Consider the following 22,567-nt stretch of genomic DNA (forward strand, 5'->3'; position numbering starts at 1 on the left):
ATGCAAAATAATTGTGATAAGCAATCATTCCTTGAAGAACCATCACACCAAACTAACCAACATGCATCAGAACTTTTAAAGAGGAAAAGCAATTTAGCAAATGAAGAACATTCGTGCCTCTGCTGATAGAAGCACTTGGTAAAGTACTGAATCTCTGAAGAGTTATTCAAGTTTTTAGAGAGCCCAGGGCTCGCTCTTCCATTAGGCTCTCGTGGCAGGTTAGCATCCCAGTGAGCTATCAATTACCTGGCCCCAAGCCTGGTAGCAGCCCAGCTGCTGCAGCACAGGGAGTTCAGCACAAGCTTCAAGATCACATCAAAGTACGTACACGGCTGCCCAAGCTGTGCCGAGCTCAGTCTGCCACAGAAGTGTTACTGATAACCAAGTGAGCTAGTTTAAAGCAGCCTTAGATATTTCTGCATCCTACTGGCATCACAGGAGTTACTGCACTGTAGAAATGGACTTCCTCGGCTGTAGCTTCCCCTTTTCTTTCCTCAGAGCATGATGAATTGGGGGCTAGAAAGGCAAAATTGCATTAGCAGGAGAATATTAAAAATGAGAACGTAGGTCAGTGGTTTCTAGAGCCACTTTCCTATGAGAATTTTTATTTGTAATTTTTTCCATTAAATGCTTTAGGAACATCTCTATTGTTCCCCGTAAGGAAATAAACTTTGAAAAGACGAGCCTGGCAAACTCATAAATAAGTTCTGCAGAGCTTTTGGAACATTTGCAACATCTTCCATCTTGGCTTGTTTTCTTCTCCCAGCTGATCTTTGAGTTGACTGTGCTAAGTAGCATCAGGATGCCCTTGTATTCTCTGTTGGCAAAAAGACCAAAAAAAGAAAACCACGTGTGAGTGTAAATTCCCCCTTACCTTCTCCTGTCCTTTTTGATCAACACAAAACCCTTTAAATATAGTAACATATTCCTTAGAGCATTGCAAAATGAGCTAATAAATACAGTTCCCTGGAGAGATATTAGCATTAGCTTCATCAAATAAAAAAGGAAATAAGACAGTGAGAGATTTAGGTTAACAATTACAAACTAGACTGCAATGCTGTTAATGACCAACATCTGTGACTGGGCACTTACTGATAAAAGTGTCAAAAAAAAAAAAAAAAGATTCTTAAGGGCACTCTCTCAACAAATCTTAAAGTAAGATTCCTTATTTATCAGCAGACACTCAGCTGACACAATTAGGCCCCCATCTTCAGTCCCACAAGAATGAAAACCTTTTCCTAAGAAGCACTTGGGTATCACAACAGTGAGCAATACAATGTTCAACTTTCAGACACCACATTTCTACAAGACTCTGCTCCTTAGAAGAGGTTGTCGTGAGTATGCAGCAGGGACACAGGAACCTGGCCCCAAGAACCAAAAAAGGCAGCATGCAGATAGAGGAGTCCTCTGCATCACCAATGGAAAAGGCAAAGAGAGATCCCAAACTTCATTGTCTTTCCATTATATGACAGAAATAGTTGCCCACTGAGGATTCACAACTGTCAAGTCCTTCCTGACATCAGTTGCCAAAGCAAGTTTTCCTCCAACAAATATCTGCTAAGGGTACATGGTGGCCTCTAACCTAATAGTTTAGATTGTCAGCACGAAGGCGCCTCATGACTTTTGTGGACTTACCCCCAAAGGACTTGCCCCATGAGTCAGAGGCAGGAATTCCTGGTTTATAATTCAGTGTTTATTTCAGAGTATCACCTTGTTCTTCATATCCTGACTGTCTGAAATCTCTCCCTAATTTATAATGGACATCCTTCATCTTCATTTCCTGTCTGAACCTATTGTGCCATGCTACCATGCACAGTTAAACACATGCCAGGTCCCCCTTTGGAACTGGCTATGTCATGCTGGCAATGTGAAACAATTCCTTTATCACTGAGTATTTACAAAATAATTTGGGGATCACTTGATTAAGATGAGAAAGTAGCTGAAAAATCCCCAGAAATTCCTCTGAATACATTTAATTTGTCAAGTTTTCTGTCTCAGAGGGTACATTCCAGGGCTGAACAAATAGGCAGCTAGAAGAACACTCTGTCCTGACTGAGGCTGCCAGTCCTCATGCACCCCTAGGACAGAATCAAACAAACAAACAAACACACTCGTCTAAGAGGTAACTGGGGAGGAGGAGACACGAAGTCAGAACGTACAGCTGAGGTAAATTTGACACAATACCAATTAGTATTTGGCGAAGTGGCTATCTCATTGTTAAGATGTTTCCTTCAATATGTTTTCAGAAGCTGGGACCATTAAATAACTTAGAAAGATTGCCAGTTCTGATTTCAGGAAGGAAACCTCCTCCCAGTTCCTCTCCAAGTATATTCATTTCTTTTGCAAATACTTCCTATGGATGGCATGTAAGATACAAATTTCTGAAGCAGAGGAGAAAGAGGGAAGCAACCCCTGACCCCAAACTTTAGGTGCATTTTAAATGACATACAACTCCATGACGCTCAGGTTCAAGGTACTCTGGACTGCAAATCAGTCAGAACCTGTACTGCAACTGAGCCTTTAAACAATACAAATAATTCAAAGTTTAACAGATTGTTTTTCTAATGCACCACCTTTCTTGACTTCATTCAAACACTTTCAATGCCTTTGTGTCGCACAACACTTACTGTCAGTACACAGTGTTTACTAATGCCCTCAGCTCAATTTTGTAATGGTTTCTCAGTGAAGATGAAGAAAAGTTCCTAGATTTCCACACTGGATTATATTTATTCTGACAGAAACGATGTATGGGCAATGCACAAGGGCAGGGATTAGCCCTCATTAAAACGACTGGCCTCATCTTTCTTTCCAACAGCACAGGACTCTGTTTTGCCTGTGACTTCTTGAAGATCAATCCAGAACTGAGTAAATTAACAAGAACTTATCAGAGGAGTGGAACCCATGTTGTTATTTGAATTTAGAGGGTGTAAGGATGCCAGGATCTGATGTTAGGTCTCCACCATCATCACTGAAACAAAATGTTCCATATCCTCCTCTCTCTGAAAACAGAGCTCTTAGCAAAACCCTGCTCTCTCCACCGTGGTGTCCCTTGTCCCTAACTTCTGGAATATCTATTACTTCCTAAACAGCATCAAATTCTACAAGTTTTTTGACAGGTCACTATAGCTAAGTAATCCATGTGGCACTTCGTGGGATTCAGATGCCAGCTGACCAGCCTAGCTCCTGAAGTCCTCCTTTCACTTACAAATTAAGGGAGCAGCAGATCAAAAGCAACTTCACCTCTGAGCCAAATACTTCATTTGGCTATAAAGAAGCAGAACAGCTGGGGAGGAAGCTTAAGCCACTTGATCACTTTATAAGGAGCATTTTCCTTTTCATGAGTAGGATCAACAACTCATTTGGACCAAACCTCTGAGGTGCATCACAGTTAAGCATTGTGTGAAAATGAGCTACAGAAAAAGACACATTCCAAGAAAATAATGATAGAAAGCACCTCAGTAGCTCCCTGCCTCTTCTGCACTCATCTATGTTGTCTGAAAAGTGCTCAGAGGCAAATAGGGAGGATGGAAAATGCATAAAGAAATTTATCTGTCCAGTCCAACTTTAGGTCATTTAGCTGAAGAATTCAAAAGAGGGATGGTGCTGCCTTTTTTTTTTTTTCCCCAGACTTCACTGGGAGTAGAGGTGGGAATTTAAGAAGCAGAAGATGGAGATCTGTTTTTTTCACTATATCCCTTAAAGCACTAATAAGTCAAAAAAAAAGGAATAGCATGAACAGTATGTAAAGAGGGAACAATGTCACAGCATGAAATGAGGAAGGGTATTTCTAGGGAAGCTCAAGTAAGATGTGCAAGTGTTATAAAGCTGACTGTTCTTTGGTGTGTTTCTGAAAATGGAATTAGTTTTACAGAGTAACTAGTTTTATTGTTCTCCTACTGTTAATAGGAATTTGTACAGACAACATCAAGAAAACATTGCCCTCGGCTGACACTTTTCTCTCTTGAATCCAACATTCTCCATAGATGGTCAGGTTTAGCAAGCTTTAATAGCTCAATTAATTATGCTGGAACTGATTTACGTGAGATAGCGTATTTTCACTGAAGCCCTCTCAATATACTTCCATGGAGATTTTTCACTCCCTTTTGGCCACAGAAAATAAAACAAACAAACAAAAACTTCCTAAAACTTTAATCTTCCATACAATGTTCATTATATATTAATAACTGTTTCATTTTATTATTATTTTTTCAGTAATGATTTAATATTACACAATGTAGGGTGTGTATGAAAAAAAAGACAAATTCCTCCCCAAGCTTATTCCCAATGTCTGTCACAGCCACTCTTGACCATTTCTCCTTGACTTTCCAAGGAATGCTTGGGACAACACAGACGAGGGTTCAGCTCAATTTATTTTTAGAAAATTGAGCTCAAAGAGTAAAAACAAACCTTTAAACTAAGAGAGACAATGATACCATAAACCCTACTGGCCTGTTAATATATGTCTGTTTACTGTAACACAATCTGTGACCTTCAGTGCACTGCCAATGTCTGTAAATAATACAATGGGCTGCTTTCTTATCCCATGGGGATGTGAGTGCTGATGGAGCCTTTCAAAACTCAAATGGATGCCATAAGCTGACGTAGACTGTGCTATTGTGATTCTTACTTGCAAGTCTCTCTCTTTTTCTTTTTAAGTACAAGTTCCAAAGTCACAAAGTGGATGGCAGAAAAACAACTTGGGCTGCACCGTTTGAGATTGGATTAGATAGTTTGTCTGACATTCATAAAAGTACTCCTAAAATGTAAGTTCCCTGCCACTTAGATCTCTTGAGAGCAGAGGAACAGCTCATTAAAGACATTTATTCTTTAAAAAAAAATCAGTATTTTTTCACTGGCTTCTTAACCCTATCATGTAGTACTTAAAGCCTGATTAATAAGAATAAATATTAAGGCATTGCCCAATATCTGTCTAGTAAAGGTCCTGAACAACAAACAGTTAAAACATAGCAACACTTAAACAATATCCCACTGGATACACAATAATCTCAATCCAATTTCCCTATATTTAACTGCTTGCAGAAAATGTATACTTACAGAATGCCTGTTTTCCACAGAGTCTGCAAAATAAGAAGCAATGTATAAATTATGAAGTGGCACATTGCAGAGTGTTCAGTTCTATAATCCAGAAAATAGACTTTTATGTTTAATCTAACTTCCCTTGTTCACTTTGCAGTGATTTAAAGCTGCAACCTACAACTAAGGTTGAACCTCTGGTCCTACCAAGTGTCCAAGCACCAGTTTAATGGGTGGGTACATGGATGGGACCAGACATTTCAAAGGCTGTGCTGAACAGTACATGTTTGACAGCTTTCCTGGTTATGGTTTAGAGCACAAGTCTCTACTGAGAGCACAAGGTGTTACTGGCCAAAAAAGAGTTTTCCTTTAAGAGGCAAGTTCTCATGAGCATTATACTTCCTCTTTCAATTCCTTGCCAGGAAAGTAACGTACTGCAGAAATCCGGTATAGGATACAACCCTTAGAGCAACATCTTACAAAGACACCTGAAATTTTATTAGTAAAAAGATCTTGTTCCAAATGAAAGCCTGAGAACCACCAGGCTCTCTTCCATTCAGGATCAGAGAACTTTAAGATTAGATCTTAGGTTGGGGTTGGTTTGTTTGTTTTTTGTTTGTTTAGAAAGTGGATTTATCTATTCAGAAGTTTCACAGAATACCTTAAAATACTAAACTATAAATATTTCTTTGCCCTCTGAAAGCAAGGCAATCTACAGACATGAGAAAAGTGACTCTACTTTAAGAAGAAGGACTTCAAGTCTTGTTAAAAGTGCTCTTTTGTATGGTCTGTTACAGTATTCACATGAGGCACAAATAAGTCTTGACTCTTGAAGGGTATTTTCTTGGAAGGTACATTGAACTCCGTGGAGAGAGGCTGTGTCAAGAAAAATTCATCTAATGGCCAAAGCAGAGGGTTTAGACTATGGCTCTGCATTAAGTTTGCCAGTATTTTTTCTATAATGTGGGACAGTCTCTGAATCTAATGTTTTTGTCTAAGTATGTGTCTTTTAAACAGCAAATAATAACATCAGTCCTCCCATAGGCAGAACACTTATGTAAACTTCAAAAAATTCTCAGAAATCATTAAATGAAATATATTATACAAAGTGCTACTAGCATAAATAGGCTTTAATAAAGGTCTTTTATAACATCAGCCCTCCCATAGGCAGAACACATGTTTACATAAAACTTCAAAAAATTCTCAGAGATCATTAAATGAAATATATTATACAAAGTGCTACTAGCATAAATAGGCTTTAATAAAGGTCTTTTAGAAACTCCCTTGCCAGCCAGCAGAAGTAACAAAAAACCTGAACACAGGTGAATCTAACTGCAAATATCACGGGCTCTTTTTCTCTCCTTCATGATTACATCCATGTATATTTGTGCTGCAGTCAAGCTCATACAGTTTCTACCATCTGCATTTTTATTACTGTAGGATTGTGATTTTGCTTCACTGAAAGCAGAACCATGAACACAGTACACAGGCTGTAATTTCTGAAACACAGAGAGAACACATGGATGTCACTGGTGCTGTATGCTGTGAGATTGATTTCTCTAAGACTGTTTACCCAGAACTTTTAGCCCAGGAGAAGGATTAAAAACTGAGATGACAACAGCACCTTATACCAGTGCATAAACATAATGGGTCTCAGTGTTTGGCAAGGTTGATCTCTATATGTTTAGCCCATTTAGTAAGAAACAAAATGAAAAGTTACACGGGAAACACATAAAAGCTTTTTGTGCCCTGCAAGCTGACAGAAGCAAACAATAACACTGCTGACCCAGTGCCACATCAAAGCTTGACTTTAAGAGGACAAAACTATATGTAAGGCTTATGAAGTGAAGTATTAATGAGCTGTCGTTTAGCCCTCTGTCACAACGTATTGTGCTTACAGGAAGGAGGAAATGAGAAATTTTGTCTAAATTCCAAACTTCAAACAATGGGATGTTTGCTACCCTAAAGCTCCTGGGTCAGGATAACCGACATCCCGCCTCCTTGTTATCTGTCACCCAGGTCCAAAGAGTGTGGCTTTCTAGCTAAGTACCAGATCTCTGCCAGGAGAATGTCATCTGTGCCCTTTGAAAGGGCTGCTGCCAGGCTACAGGATTTCAAAAGTGCACCAATCAGGTAAGCCAGCAAGTAGCCTCTAATGAAAGCACAATATGGTGCTTTTACTGATTCTTTGCTACATCAGTCTTTTCACTACCTTTTTATTTCATTCCTAAAGTGGTTTTTACTTGACTGATTTTTCTGTGATGAAAGAGAACAGAAAGATTTTCAGCTGGCACATGGCTTTCCCCTGCTAACAAAATCAGGGAAATGAGATACGCTGGATTCTAGTCATATACAAAAAAATTGGTCAAGCTTCCATGGCCAGACAAACAAAAAATTTCACCTTTCATGGAAGGAATCAGAGCTGAAAGTCTGGTGCTGGTGATTTCTAAAAGATTCCCAAGTCTAATAAAGGTAGGTGTTTCTATGGATTTCTGATGCATTTAAACTCTTGCAATTGCTTTTTGTTGACGGGGTTTAAAATTAAATGAACACATTTTACAAAGGAATACATTAACGGCAGGAATTTAAGACACTGTCATCCCCACCTGCTCTGCTCTCTCACACTGCTAGAGGTTGAGGAGAGTATGCATGCTTCACCAGCTGCCAATTCATAACCCACCTCGAAGCCATCTCCAACACTGGTGAAAGCTAAGATGCTAGATTACCAGCTGAAGACACTGGACTGCAGACACATGCCACATTCTCCCAAGACTTTTACTGGAGCAGTAAATTCTAACAGAGAATCTTGGCAGGCAGCTTGGGAACAGATCTTCTGCAGGGGCATGCACGCAATTGAGTTTTGCATTTTAGGTTCAAGCAAGGTCAGAAGCTCCCTGCATATTTGTGCCTTTCTGAAACCATCTGGTTTTGACAAATTTTTGGCTGCGTCTATTGTTGTAAGCATTTGGGTCTGGAATCAGTTCCTCACAGATCCAGGCTTTGGTCTAGAATATGTCTTGAAACGTAAAGATCCAAAGAGGTTTTCATTTGGAGAAGGTGAAGGTTATTTGCATGAATTTGGACTGCATGCAAAGAGCATGTGCTACTAAGGCCTGAATTTTGAATAAAATAAGAAATTCCCAGACCCTGTGAGTTTTCTCTGTGCTGGAAAAAGTGTTCAGTGGGAGTTTCTGGCTGAGTACAGAGGTGTTAAGCTTGAGGCCCAGTAGCAGGAAAGTATTTGAGCAGATTTCCTGATTACTAAAACTGATTTCTAATAGTTTGTTCCAAACCACTGAATGCAATGGAGATTTCTCATGCCTCTTTCCACTGGGGTATATTTATTTTTCCATAGTACATTGTTGGTTGCAATACGATTCTTAGAATTTCCTGTCTCGCCACTGCAGTTGCTTCCAAGTGACCAGTCCATTTTTCCAGACTTAGCAGTATAAAGGCTACCCTTGCATTTTGATCACTAGGTTTCCATTTTCCTAATAAGAAATTAGGAATAGTATCTTGCAATAAGCCACCAGAAGTTCAATTCAGTGCACGTCAAGGTCAGTGCAAAGCCTACCACTGGCTTCTGTGAGCTTTTTGATCTGATGATGGATCTGATCCACAAGAAGTGTCCCGAAAAAATGTAAGGAAATCTGCAGACCCAGCTCTAGTCTTCTCAGCCATACGAACAGAATTGTGGTGCCCCAAGAACTGGGATCAACGTTGAGGGAAGAGGAGGAGCTGAGATAAAGAATCAATATGGAGACACTTGCACTTGTGCCCCTGCACTGCCTCTTGGAAGGATGAAAGATGTGACAGAAGTAAACCGTGCAACCAAACGAGCCTCCACCCACCCAGCCAAACTGTGTATCTGACACGTCCTGACCCCTCCCTCAGGAAGAGCATCAGCTGCCAGCCTGGCCCGTTGGGACCCCAGCACAGGCAAAGCAGGCAGCAGGGCCACAGTCGTTTTGTCATTCTTGGCAGCCTGTTGATTTAGACAGTCACCTGTTTGGCTTAAGTATTGGACTGTCTTGGTTCTTCCTGAACAGAAAGCCACAGCTCTGGCCCTGGGCTGGATATTCCTGACTCTCAATGTATTTCAGCCTTTTCACAGAGCAACCAGAGAATGCAGTATTTTAAGGAAATCAATTCATCCTGATAGGTGTGAGGGACTTCTAGAAAAAGCTGTTATTGACCTGACTGGTACTAATTGCCATTTGGATGCAAGGTTTGATTTAAAGCTAAGGCTTGAGGTATTTTATGTAAAATAGTACAGTAACAGCCTATTGCTCTAGAACAGGCTTTCAATCAATACCTGAGTGAACCTCCTAAATACTAATCTTCTTTCTCTGAATTAAACTAACCTTTAAGGTTAACCTTCATCTCTCTGAGTTGCTTCCAGAGACAATGCTAGCGACCAACCTCCTCCTTAAACCTCTCATTACACCAGAGGAAATCTAGCATCCAACTAAAGACATCAACGTTCTCTATCTACAGCACTATTATTTGGCTTTCAGTCAAAATACACCTGACCAGACTTGAATTTCAACGGCATGCTTTTCCTGCTGTTAACAGGTTAACTGTACTTAACCACATGCACATCTTCTGGGATTCAAAATGGGCATTTGACAGCTGGTTTCTGTTGATCTTTAATGTAAGACCTCTTCAGGCCTGGTACTCAGAATAATGAAAGCAGCAGAGCAGATAGGATGGGAAGTCCTACCACAGTGTGATGGAGACACTGAAATGATAGTGACAGGAAATAACATACCCAATGCCAGGAAAATAAAAAGAATAATGGCAGATGCTCAGCACAGTGCCAAAGGCCTAGTTTTTGGGAAGGGTCAGAGCATTATCTGCACTATGGATTCATGATTTGGGATAAGGACAAGCAATAGTTGCAGAACTCAAAATACAAAAGAAGTTGGTTACAACATGGGATCTTCTGGGCCTTCATGGCCTTCCTGAGGACAGCAGTGAAAGCCATCAGAAAAATGAAGAGGAAAAGTGTTTTAGCTCAGTCACAAATAATTGCATCAGACAGAACTACTACTGATGGCTCTTCAGCTTCCTCTCTAGTGGACACAGTTTCTGGAATGCACAGACAATTAACTGAAAAGACAAAATTGCTTATGAAGCACTCAGTTGTAATGAAACAAATCCTAACCACAATAGCTATCTACAAACAAATAATAATAATAGAATGTTACATAGGTTTTAGGTGTTAAAGCTGTCAAACTGTGTAACTGACACTAATTTCCAAATTTATGTTATATCCCCAGAGGACACATTTATTTGAACCATTAACTTCCTGAAGTAGATTGTACTCTTGGGCATTTGCTCAAAAATCTCAAAGAATATTCAAATATGCTGAAGATCATAATGGTAAATCAACTTCTGCACCCACCAGTAACGTTCAACGTCTTTCACAACTGGCCTTTAGTCTACATGTATTACTGTCTATTAAAGTACTCAGGAAGACAGATCTATTTCCCACGGATCCTTCACTGCATTTATACTTTGCCACCTTGTAATCACACGGCCTATCAAAAAATCAAAGTAAATGTTACATTTAAATAGACTGTAATGTAGCTATCCAAGGCAACTGCTTAGCTATGTGATGCACTGCTTATCTAATTGAAACACTTTTCCTGTGTATCAGTCAGGAAAAAGAGACGTGATTAAAACAATAAACTGCCAGTGTGTTTCCAAGACTAACTGAAACCCTAGAATGTTATGCATAAAAAGGCAGGTGGGCTGCAAGATTAAGGGGTGTTTGCATATCATCTGGCTAATTCTGTTCAGTCTTTCAATCACATCTCATTTTATTGCAGTTCCCACTTCATGGCAAGTAGAGTCTTGTCAGTGCTTTGAATTACAGCTCTGCTGTACCAGCCTTGAGTTTACGCTACAACTCACTAAATATCCTTCTAGTTTATAACACTTTGTTGTGTCAAAAACAGGAATGGTGAAAGGTGTAACACTCAGCTTCACACCCTGACAGAAAGCAAGTGAGGGGTTATGCAGTCAGCTTCTGCAGCTTGTTGTAGGTCCAATTCACTGGAAAATGTTTCAGATGTTTTCAGGCTTTCAGGATCAGCCCTGGAATGAGCTGTTTTTTCCTCATGAAGCTGCCAGGCAATCCTCCATGAAGTGCCTAGCCCTGTTCTTTGGTGTAAATGATATTCTGATTTTCACTGCAAGGGTGTGAAAAACGAGTACAACTTATAGGCTCAGCACTAAGCCAAGAGTCAGGATTCAAAAATTCTGTTCCAAGTGTTGTCACTCTCTAACCGCATTGCCTTAAACAAATGACCTAACCTCTCTGTTTATTCAGCTGTAAAATGGAGATAAAAATTGCCTTTTATGTCCTCATAAGGAAAAATTAAGTAATGTTTTCTAAAGCACTTGGAAACCCTCACATGCAAGATTCCCTAGAAACAGAATGCTGTGTCAGAGCAGGTGGGAAATCCCTTAAAAATATAAAAATAGCAAATTAAACCACAATGATAAAAAAAATAAAAGTGGTACACAAACCCAGTTGGTAACTTGGATGGGGACAAAATTTGAACAGTTTACAGTCTTAATATTTATGAATCTAAATTTCCTGACACAAAGAGAAGAAAGGAAATCCCTTCTGATTTAGTCTTCAACAAACTATGAAGAAATGCTTTTAATGTACTGACTCTGAACTCATTACTGCCAGAACATTTATAGACAGTAATTGCCAGTAAGCTGCTAATGCCCACATACAAAAGTCTGTGTTACAGGAGGTGGAAGGGTAGAGTGGCTAGCACATACAATCTGAGATTTATTTTTTTTTTTCTGGTGCTTAAAACAAACAACTCACCCTACTGAAGTGATCATATTGCTTTCAAGGTTTTTAAGAGTTTGTTGTTTGAGGCTTTATAGATATTTGCTGGGTTTTCATCCAAAACCAGTGTAATATGTATACAACACATGGTCATGTGCTGTATAAATATTACAATGCTCAACAGGAGAAGTTATGAGCACTCTGAGATAACACAACATAGCATCCCAGCCCCTAACAGGTCATGTTCAGCTCCAGATTCAGATCCAGATGTATGGCCTGACTATTTAGAAGACACAGTTCAAATGGGCTGATAGTAGATGTTACAAATGTTTCTCTCACTGCATTAAGCATCACTGGTTTATGAGAAACCATGAAGGTGTTATACAATTTGTCAATAGCTGTGATTTTGTAGCTACCCTTCGGTATGTTCCTGTGCGACTTGAATCTCTTCTTATGGCATTTAGCTTCTAAACTGTTTAGTCACAAATTCATCCCTCATCTCCACACAAATGCTTCCTTTATGTGTTTAATTTTTCACTAGCTTACTTACCATTATTAGCTTTTCTGATTTCACTATAAACTGTTTCAGTCCCCTTCTGTACAGGAGCTGGAAAATGTATTGGCACAGAATCAATTTCTTTTCTTTTTGTTTGCCTTACAAAAAGCTCCTTAAGCAAACAGAACACACTGTTTTACCTACAGAGGAAGTAGTTACATAAGCAGCAATGAACCTCTGGAGTCTGCATTAAAAAGCAACTATACCCCCTGCCCCAAACCCAGAGTGTAAGGTTCTGAGAGGGGGATGTCTCTCCCTCTATACTAGAATGATGATGAAAATAGGCTTCCTTTTCTAAATTTAGCTCTAACATTCTAATAATCCACCCAACTTAAATTAATATTAGTTTAATTTTACAGAGACATCTACTGCTAGAGAAGACTTTCTCTGGATCATTTTAAAGAGCTTCTTCAATTTGTTCTAAGGATTTAGGGATCCTAGACCTGAGGAGATCTGTCATATGGAAGGCTAACTACACCTTCTTTTGGCAACTAGCCTGATTAAATCTTACAGGCACAAAAGTAATCTAATTTGCCATTCTCTGTGAAATGTCTCAGAAGAATAATTGCAGATTTCACACTGCAGGGCTGCTATCTAGGTGTGACCCAGGAGAAGTCTTCTCTCAGTTCCTCAGTGGCAGGCTTTTGTTAGTGCCCCCACAGGGGGATGTAGCAGGACTGAGGGCTAAGAAGGCTTGTGGAAAGATAGAAATTAAGGAGAATAAGGGGGACAAGGAAAGAGCTGAGATACAAATGCAATGTTAGTCTTCAACACATACTTTTCAGACCCTTAGGTTTACAAATAAGCCCCTGTAAACCTCTGCTCTTGTAGGAGATGAAAAGCAAAAAGCTCTTCCTTTTTTGCTGTCTGACATCTGTGAAAACTAATCCACAGTTTTGATACCAAACTACAGGCACTTACCCCAGCAGGGAAGGGGCAGAGCCTTGTCTAAAGGCCTGGAAATGGCAAGAACTCAATTTCTCTATTGTCTGTATAAACACAGCTCTGGCTATCAGGAGATTAGAACCATTTCCTTGATTTCTTGCATGGCTGTAGATTAAGAATCTCTGGGCAACCATAGTAAAGCAAAGTGCTCCAGAACTGGGTGGATTTAAAACCACTTTCTTCACTTGGTATAGGGGCCTGTGCAGGCAGAGTCTAAGAGTTTGTCCTTCAAGGATCTCAAAGCGTTTTAGAAACACCCAGCCATCAGTTAAACTGAGTCTCTTAGGAAACCTCAGAATTCTATTAATATCACCTCAAATTTCTGCAGATCTTCAATAAACTAAGCAGTAAAATTTTTTTAGTTAAAGTTAAAAAAGTAAAAAGAACCCCAAAATTGCTGTTCCCTCTCTGAAAGAAACTGGAAAGAGAAATCACATTTATGGATACAGAGTCCTCTACTTTAGCTATTAAAAAAGAAAAAAAGAAAAAAAGAAAAAAGAAGTCCACAATGATGCACAGCCAGACTCAGAATCAGGACTGTTACTGTTCTGTGTCACTCTGGAGAACCTAAGTGTCTCTGGCACCACATTCTAATTTCCCAAAGCTAATTTCATTTTTAAAAGTTCCATTAAGCATCCCTTAAATGTTGGAAGCTAACACATCAGAATTAAGTTGCAAAAATGCTATTAATTTCAAAGACAGAAGAAGTCACACCTCACCGAGTGCTTAATCACAGCTTTCAAACTTGCAGTTTTGGCATGAACTTCCTTTGCAAAATAATCTGAAGATCATAAGTGTGTTTCTGTGTGTTTATGGACTATTGCTTAAATGATCAATTCAATTTCCAGTGAAGCAAGAAGTAATTTTCTCAGAATTTTAATGAGAGGTCGCTCACTTCATTTGGAACAGTTGTTTTTTTAGTAGATTACAGTCCTAAATATACTCCTGTTGACTCCGTGGAAAGACTTAGTGGGAGGCATTTCCTTAACTTGCCTTTTTTTTCAGACCTATTTCATTAAAAATTGTGATATAATGCCACTGCCCATGTTATTTTCTTTGTTAATCTTCCAAAAGTTGCCTCAGTTCTGAAAATAAAGTGTTAGAAGAAATTATTTGGAACATTTCACATTTCGTTTCCACTAACTTTATAATGCTGCCACCCTGCAGATAGCTAACCAGCTATAAAAGTAAAAGAAGTCACACATTCTTACTCAGCCATGATTAGTGGTTTATCACTTTTGATTTTAGAAATATTTCCTGATCTTACTTTAGCACTGGCCTTTGTTTTTGCTGGGCTAAACAATAAAGGGTCTAAACCACCTGGCCATCCTTTGCACAACTAAGCTTTACAAAAGATCATTTTGTCCAATGTATGACCCCCATAAGCATTCAGTTTAATTATTCCCTAGGGTTATCACCTCTTTAAATACCAAATTAACATTCTACTATTACTACACCAGGAAAGAGCTGGACTGTGTAGCGTCAGCTGTATTCATCTAGTCTCTTCACCTCTACTTCAAAAAGCAGGTATCAAGTTATTCCCACATGGAAGTCTGGAAGTTTTAAAGCAAAGCAATGCAAGTTTGCTTCTCACAAGCTGACCACTCACCACCAGTAACGATGTCATGAACCCTGTTTTTTGCTCCTCACACAGAAGCATAGCACACAAAAAGTTCCTGATGCAGTAGCCTGTTCATCATTAGACAGTGCTACAAAATATTTCAGAAATGACCAGCTAGTGCAGACGTGGCTGGAAAAACAATGTGAAACCACTGTTCTCAAATATAAATACTTCTTTACTGTGAAGGATAAGATGTACATCCTTCTACAACTACGTAAACATGTTTTGAGGTAGCATTTACTTATTCCCAATTCCCAAAAGTGACATAAGGTCTACTGTCACAGCTCAGACACTGCAGTATGTATGCAGTAGTCTTTCACACCACAGGAAATATGGTTCTCCTGCTCCTGAGATGAACATTAGTGTTGCTATTGACAAGAGTGGCAGGAGGAACAAATGATTGAGAAGATAAATTAATTTTAAGTTAGTCCTGAGAAATCAAAGAAATCTGGAGTTCCTCAGAAGGCAGAAGGAACCAGACCCCGTGTGCAGCCTGCCAGATAAGAAATGCATACCCAGGGAAGAGGGAAGTGTGAGGTACTTTGCCTTCATTCAGAAAACAGGTGGAATCAAGAGGGAGAACAGAGCTTTGGAGCTTGGTGTTAATCTGAAAGGTGTGTTCCTCACGAAGGATTGGTCATAACCCACAGAGAATTAAGAAAGAATACAATGATTTGAAACAAAATTTGTATAATAACATCAGTGTGGCAGAGGTATTGGTGGCAGTCTATGTCTGAATTATTTGTGTGGGTGTACATGATTATTACAAGGATATATAATGAAACTTCACTTTGCTTCTCTTTTCCCAAGAATAAATCTCATCGTGTTCTCATTGTGGCAGGCAGTGCAGGGCTGCAAGAATTAATCTTGAAACTTGGTTTCATAAAACTCCTTCAATTTAAGCAGCACCCTCAAGCTGCTCTGAAAGATGGACATGAACTACTTGCAGTGCAGCTGCCATTCACACAGCCAAAGGACACAGCTGCCAGCTGCTCACTCGTGTCCTGGCTGCAACAAAACCCACACGTTAGGGAGCTACCCAATCTCAGTGTGCTTGGAGTACAGGTCAGTCTTACAGGATGAATTAATGTTCTGTAAGTCATACGTAGGTCTGTAGCACGAGACAGCATTCAGTTTAAATAATCTGATCTAATTTACACACTACCTTTTAAACGTTCGTTTGCAGTTTAACGGGGTTCAGTGTACATAGCAATGCTGCTATCTTATTACTCAGTCTGGTGTACTGGAATAGTGTTATGTATCAGGGATGGGATCAAAAGGCTGTTTTTAGATATGCTGATCTTGCATTTGATAGGGCTTTTAATTTAAATAATCATGCACTAGCATATTTTTACCATTCTCCACCATTTTACTGTGTAGTACATGCTCAGGAAGAGCTGGAACAATGAAGTGTTAGCCCTATTCTGAAAACCACTGTAACAACTATGGTGTCTCAGGTGCAGAATTGAGCAGACGTGTATACACATGCTTGGAACATGGGAAAAACTCTGATGAATGGCACCAGCAAATGAAAACAGAGAAAGAATAGGAGGACTGGCTGTTCTGCAAGAGTTTTGCTTCAAAGTTTCAAGAGTGAGCACTTCTACCCAAACATCTCTATTACTAGCTAAACTACCTGTGCCTTTGGTCTCTGAAATGAGGGAGTGGTCCTTCCTACCACGTAAAAGCAAATTTATCCATTTCTTCCTCAGTCTGCTTCTAATCCAGCTGAAGCAAAGAAGCTAGAGCAAAGCATAAATGTCTCTCGTGGGTTTTATTTGCTCTTAGCTACTTGAAACTTTTTGTACTTTTCTGAAATACTTAACAGCTTTCAACACAAGGGTGTGATGACATCACGGTTCTCCAGATGACACAGAATGACTGAAGTGTGCATTTGGGTGTTGAGAATAAATTTCAGTGGGTATTTCTCCTTCAGGGTTGCAGAGACATGTACCTTAGCCTCATGCTATGAGGTCTGGTCACTGTTGCCATAGAACTACAGCTAGGAGCCCAGAGTTACCTGGGCATCAATATTCTAATTTCTCTGTTTAATGTGCCACAAAATCCAAGACGGTCTCCAGGCCTCTCCAGACTGAATCTAAGCTGGTCTCTCTTCCTTCTCTATGGCAAGTGAATTACAGCTTTGACCCTTCAACCAGTTCCTTTAAGAAGGAAGAAATTCCACTGCTTTCTGCACTCTCCATTATCCCACCCTGTGGCTAACCTCAGATGGCTCTCAGTGGATTTGGACTCTGTAAGGTGAGGATTCACAGCAGGCTGCCTTCTGCTCAGAGCCACGGCTCCAGTGGGGGGCCCTGCTCTGCACAGACCTCATGTGGGTGGGAAGGGCAAAGGCAGGAGAGGATCCCAGGGGAAGAAAAGCTGCAATGCACAACAGCATGGTTACCACAGCATCATCTGGATTAAGAAGAGTTACTGGCATGAAACTGTCATGCCCACAAAACACAACCTGCTCTTACATTCACCAGTGGCAAGTTCAGACCAGTGTCAGGGAGGGGCAGTGTACCCAGAGTTGCTCCCAAAATGTAACGATAGAGGCCAGACAGTTTATTACCTCTGTGAGGATCAAGCGTTGATACTTCAACTTCAGTGTACTCCACCTCAGCACTCTCAACGTCAGGTCCTGCCCCAAAAATATCAAGAAGATATTTCTTTGTAGGACTGCATGCCTCATTTGAGCTGTGGGCCTGATCCTGCTGCCAGTGAAATTCATGACAAGACCTCATTGACTTTAAGGTGCAGGATCAGGCCCTACTTTTGGCAGATGTGAACTACTCTGCCAAGAGTTGTAAGGCCAACCCATTCCTAAGGGTCAGCCCAACCTGAAAGGCAGTAGACCAACTCAAGTCAGACTTCTGAAACTGTAGGATGTGCAAATTGTGCCTAAACCTCTTACTTTCAACACTTTCAAAAGTTGCACAACACAAAGAGAGGAGGGAATTATCTGAGATTCTCCCCTATTCCTACTCCAGTTCCAGCTCCTCTCCCATTTCTTTCCTTACCATTACTTTTTCCTCCTTTTCTATGGCTGCTATGGCAGGACACTTCCCATTTTCCACTTTCCTCACTTAAAGACTTCTCTAAGTCTTTCCCAGCCTCCCTCATCACCTCTCATACTCTCAATTTCTGCTTTTGCAGCAAGCAATTTCAGCACTTTTCACTTATGTTGCCCTTGAAGCTCTCCATGGAACATCTACAATGGCAACCCATCTTCCTCCTCAAAATGCTTCTCTGCCACAATGGCCACAAAAAGCCTGATGCTGATTAGACACCTGATTTACTAAGACTACTGGCTGACAAGAACTGGCTACCTGGATACAACAGACCAAGAAGCAGCTGTTGCTTTCTACTCTGTCTTTTCCTTAGGCTGGACATGGTTTTCTACTAGATTGCTGTAGAAGCTGGAAGGAACAATAACAGTCATCCAGAATGGAATCCTGCAGAGCTGCTTGTGGATTTTTCAGAACAGAAATGAGAGAAAGATCTAATGATCAGAACAGCAAAATTCTGGAGGAGCCTTCCAATAGCATTGGTGAGAGAAATAAATAAAAGCTGAACAAAACCAAACCAGTGCTTAAGGTGGCAATTAGTTATAAACAAAGTTTAAATGACATGCTTTCTACAACAGCAGTGATTCCAAATGATCAACAGCACTCAGATGTTCCTGTGTTTCTGCTGTCTGCACATTTGTCTTGCATGAGAATGTCTCCCTAGTATTAATTTGACTTATTCAGGCCACAATGGAATAACTTTCATGCAACAGCTCCCTCCTTTTGCTTGCTGAAGTAAAAGCTATTGCCACAGATATGCAGAATAGTGCATAATAGTAGTGTTATTTTTAGAGGTCTGTGAGTATATAGACTTGTTTTTCAAAGCTGGTACAGAGATCTGCAATAGCTGAGTTGGCTTTAAGGAAGCTGCCCAATCCACAGTAGGTAAGGATTGAACACATTTATTTCTGGCAGACATGCAGATCATTAGACCAGAGCCCATTTCATCTGAAACAGTTAGGATACAATGGGAAAAACAAGAGGCACTGAGATAGAGTTTCCAAAAGTTGTTTTCAAGTTTTCCTGTGAAATTAACCTAGTGCAGCACCTTTCTCTTAGTTTTGTGGTACAGTGCTGCCCTGCACAGTGAGAACTGCATCAAAGAATAGAAATCAGAAATTCCTGCCACCTGTGTTGCATACAGGCTTACACAGCAGTGTAATCCCACGCTCTGGATTAATTTTAGTTTAACTCTGATCTTTAGATATTCTAGATCCCTTTCAAACTACCTTTCAACTCATGGTCCAAGAGACAACCAAGTCAAAATGTAATATATGCCATCAGAAATTGCATCTCACCAACAAGAATGCTTTCAGATCAATAAAAATCAAAAATATATGCCTTCAGATGGCAATACCACATGTTTAAGTACTAGTCTTGGACTAAATATGTTAAAAACACAGGTCTTGAAGAATACAATGTGTTTGCTGACACATTGTCATGAATATATATGTATATATAGCCCACATAGTGTCTCAAGCTATTTGGCAGATTATTTTATTCAGCTTTCATAACCGATTAAATATTTAAGCATTAAACCTAAAAATAAAGATCTGCAGAAACGAAGAAAGGACAGAGAAGTAAAAGAAGCAGAAGTCTGCAGGAAAGATTTTTAATAAAAAATTCTGAATAATTGTTGTACTGAACTTAAAATGTTGAGTCTAAGTTGTACTTTTACACTACCCTTCACCAGATGGCCTGGAGTCTGGCACAACTAACTACACTTCATAATGCAGTTGGAAAATAGGTCCTATCACTGTCACTTTTGCATGTAACCAAAAAGAAAGCACAGGAAAGAGCCTTACTCAATACTACAGAGAAAAACTAAAGGACTGGACCTACCAAATCCTCATTGCTACCATTAGAAAACCACAACTTTCAATCATAAAATAATTTTTAAATCTATTGTATAGCATGAAATTACCTTTACTCTCATCTGTTGATTTCATGTGATTTTCACTATCTTCAATGTAACCTGACCCTAAAATATTAAAGCAGAAGTTGAGCTGACAAAATACCTATTACAGCCAAACAAATAAATGCTGTAAAACACAGCTGCAACTCCCACTGTCATGGTACTTATCTACATATGAGACATTCTACTTTTAGATTCATGCCTAAGATATTCATAGAACATAAGTAGGAAAAATGTGGCTTTTTAAATGATCAGCTAAAAAACACCCAGGGGGTAACTTTGCTTATGCAAGGTGCTCTAAGTAACATGTCCACCTCTCTTTGTAAAGTGCATTGAGATCCTGGAATGAAAGGCACCTAGTTGTGGCCTGTGGCAAGTACTGTACTGCAGCCACATCACAGGACCATGTGCCACAAATCAAATTTCCTCTCTGAAATAACTTCCTTGCAGCTGTGTCAAAAATGGCTATTTTCTTTTACCATGACTTCTCCACTGTACTATTGTTAACTGATTGCCTGGTAGAAGTGTCTGAGCAGACTTATAAACCAACCTTTGTAGAAAATGTGCTCATAAAAAAATGTATAAAGACAAAATGATAGAAGATGCTTGGGAAAATGTTGTTATTGGTATTCCTCTGTACTCCCAAAACACTGGGCCCTATCCAAACAACAACCATGTAAGTCCAAAACTTGAAATTCATGTTTAACTAAACCAGCTCAGTAGTAGTCTTAGAGCAAAATATCCTACCTGAATAGTAGTCTCCATCATTGTGATGTCTTGTCAGTTTTTCATTTGTCAAGTTTGTGGCCAAGGCAGAACTGAAAAGCAAAGCAGTAAAATTTGATGTAACTATCCAAAAGCAGTTAGTAAAAACAGCAACATGATGACATGCAAAGATCACTTATTGTCTGTGCTGAGTAGCTCACTTTCTAAACTATTGAACCTAACGAAAACTTTGCCTTTAAGAGAAGCACAATCAAACTTTAAGGTAAAAAATATTCTCTCTTGCATCAGTCTTTAAGACATCTGTATTTTTAATTCCATACCTAAATGCACTCAAATGCAGGCCTAACATTCTTCTAGTTCTCTTAGCTGGTCTTTTTTCCTCCCTATTTTTAGACTGTTTCCTCATCCTGTTGTTGTGTTAGTAGGTGATACATGAAACACAACCATCTATTGTCTGCAGGTGTGTGCCATAATAAACCATATTCACATGATGGAAGGCCTCCAGCCTTTTAAAAAGAAACACTTCACCATTCCCACAAAGCAAGATATCTTACCCAGACATCTCCATGGATGGCCCTTTAGCTTGACAGAGAAAAAGAAAAGCATCTATTAGTAGATTGCAGAAGTAAAAGAATTCAAAATTAAAAATCAAACCTAAAATACAGTGATTATCTACCCGAGTCAGAATAATTTCTCTTGGCTATCACAAAATTACTTAGTGTCTAACATCCTGTTCATTACTCAGGTCCCTCAAATGTCTCTTTCATAGGGAACCCAAGATCCCAAACCTCAGACTTCAGCCTGGCCAATTTAAGCAGTCTGAGACATCCAGATACTCCAAATTTTCCCAAATATTTTGCAATGTACTTGCCTATCACAGGTTAGACCAGATTTACTTATTTTCTGAAAGAACAAAATCTGAAAAAAATACTTTAATGATAGGTGACAAATCCCTGAGTGAAATTGTATTATGGGGTGGGGAAAAAAAAACCAACACCAATAACCTAATAATCTTAAATTTGTTTCATGAGGACTAGAGAAGTACCTCAATTACACCTGAGCTGGGACCCCAAATCAAACTGTCATAGCTCTATAAGGGATCACAAAACTCCTCAGGCCCTGTCAGCCTCTACATTGCACCTACATTCCAGCCCTAGGACAGCACCAGAACAGTGCAATCTTTGCTTCACCACTGCTCTCCCAGCACCATTAGGTACATGCTCCCTTTCTGCCCAATATAATTGGAAAGCTTCAGCACACTTGCAGCTTAATATTTGGGTCACCCAGCATTTTTACGTTAACTTTTAGGGGTTTTTTTGATTATTTAGTCATCTCCTGAGCCTCACATCCAACAGGCCTTTGCTCCTGAAACAAATGCAAGTTTAACTGTGATGCATACAGAAAGGACCTGTTGATTACCCTTTTTCTTCTTACACAAAAACCACCACAAAGCGAGAGCTCCTGCTCCGGCGATGGGTATCAGGACAAATGCAGCAATGATTCCTTTCTGCCAAGCTGCTAAGATCACTGGGAATTAAAAAGACATGTTAAAGAGAGCATGTACAGTGACAGGTCATCACCACCAACTCCTACAGTTCCTGACCTTGCATTTTACTACAGATTTGCCTCTTTACACACCAGGGAAGAACATACAGGAGACTTGCATGCAAAGTTCACTAGTGAGTCTCTCCTTTGTGACCAAAATCTCAGTACAACACGTTGCTTTTGGCTTGTATCTAGCTCCTTTGGCTTTTCAGCATCCCTTAAACTTTTCTATGTAAGTTAGACAATCTCTATTTATAAATAGATCTCCCTGTTTATCTTCTGACAACGGTGGAACAAAAACAAGTAAAGGAGTTTTATTTAGTAACATCCCAGATAGCAC

General features: G+C 39.6%; 1 protein-coding gene across 1 annotated transcript in view; it reads right to left on the bottom strand.

Moving 5' to 3' along the window:
- Positions 1–261: 261 nt before the first annotated feature.
- Positions 262–22,567, bottom strand: part of PECAM1 (platelet/endothelial cell adhesion molecule 1) — a gene marked incomplete at its 5' end in the record, with an annotated part of 30,223 nt that continues 7,917 nt past the window's right edge. Inside the window, 8 exons of the mRNA XM_008937390.1 lie at positions 262–817; positions 5,056–5,078; positions 12,399–12,455; positions 17,546–17,614; positions 19,966–20,022; positions 20,704–20,774; positions 21,237–21,264; positions 22,102–22,209. Coding sequence (XP_008935638.1) covers positions 788–817; positions 5,056–5,078; positions 12,399–12,455; positions 17,546–17,614; positions 19,966–20,022; positions 20,704–20,774; positions 21,237–21,264; positions 22,102–22,209 — 443 coding nt within the window. The remainder of the gene's footprint in view (positions 818–5,055; positions 5,079–12,398; positions 12,456–17,545; positions 17,615–19,965; positions 20,023–20,703; positions 20,775–21,236; positions 21,265–22,101; positions 22,210–22,567) is intronic.

Source organism: Merops nubicus, unplaced genomic scaffold (genome assembly GCF_000691845.1).
Source record: "Merops nubicus isolate BGI_N331 unplaced genomic scaffold, ASM69184v1 scaffold7533, whole genome shotgun sequence".
NCBI lineage: Eukaryota > Metazoa > Chordata > Aves > Coraciiformes > Meropidae > Merops > Merops nubicus.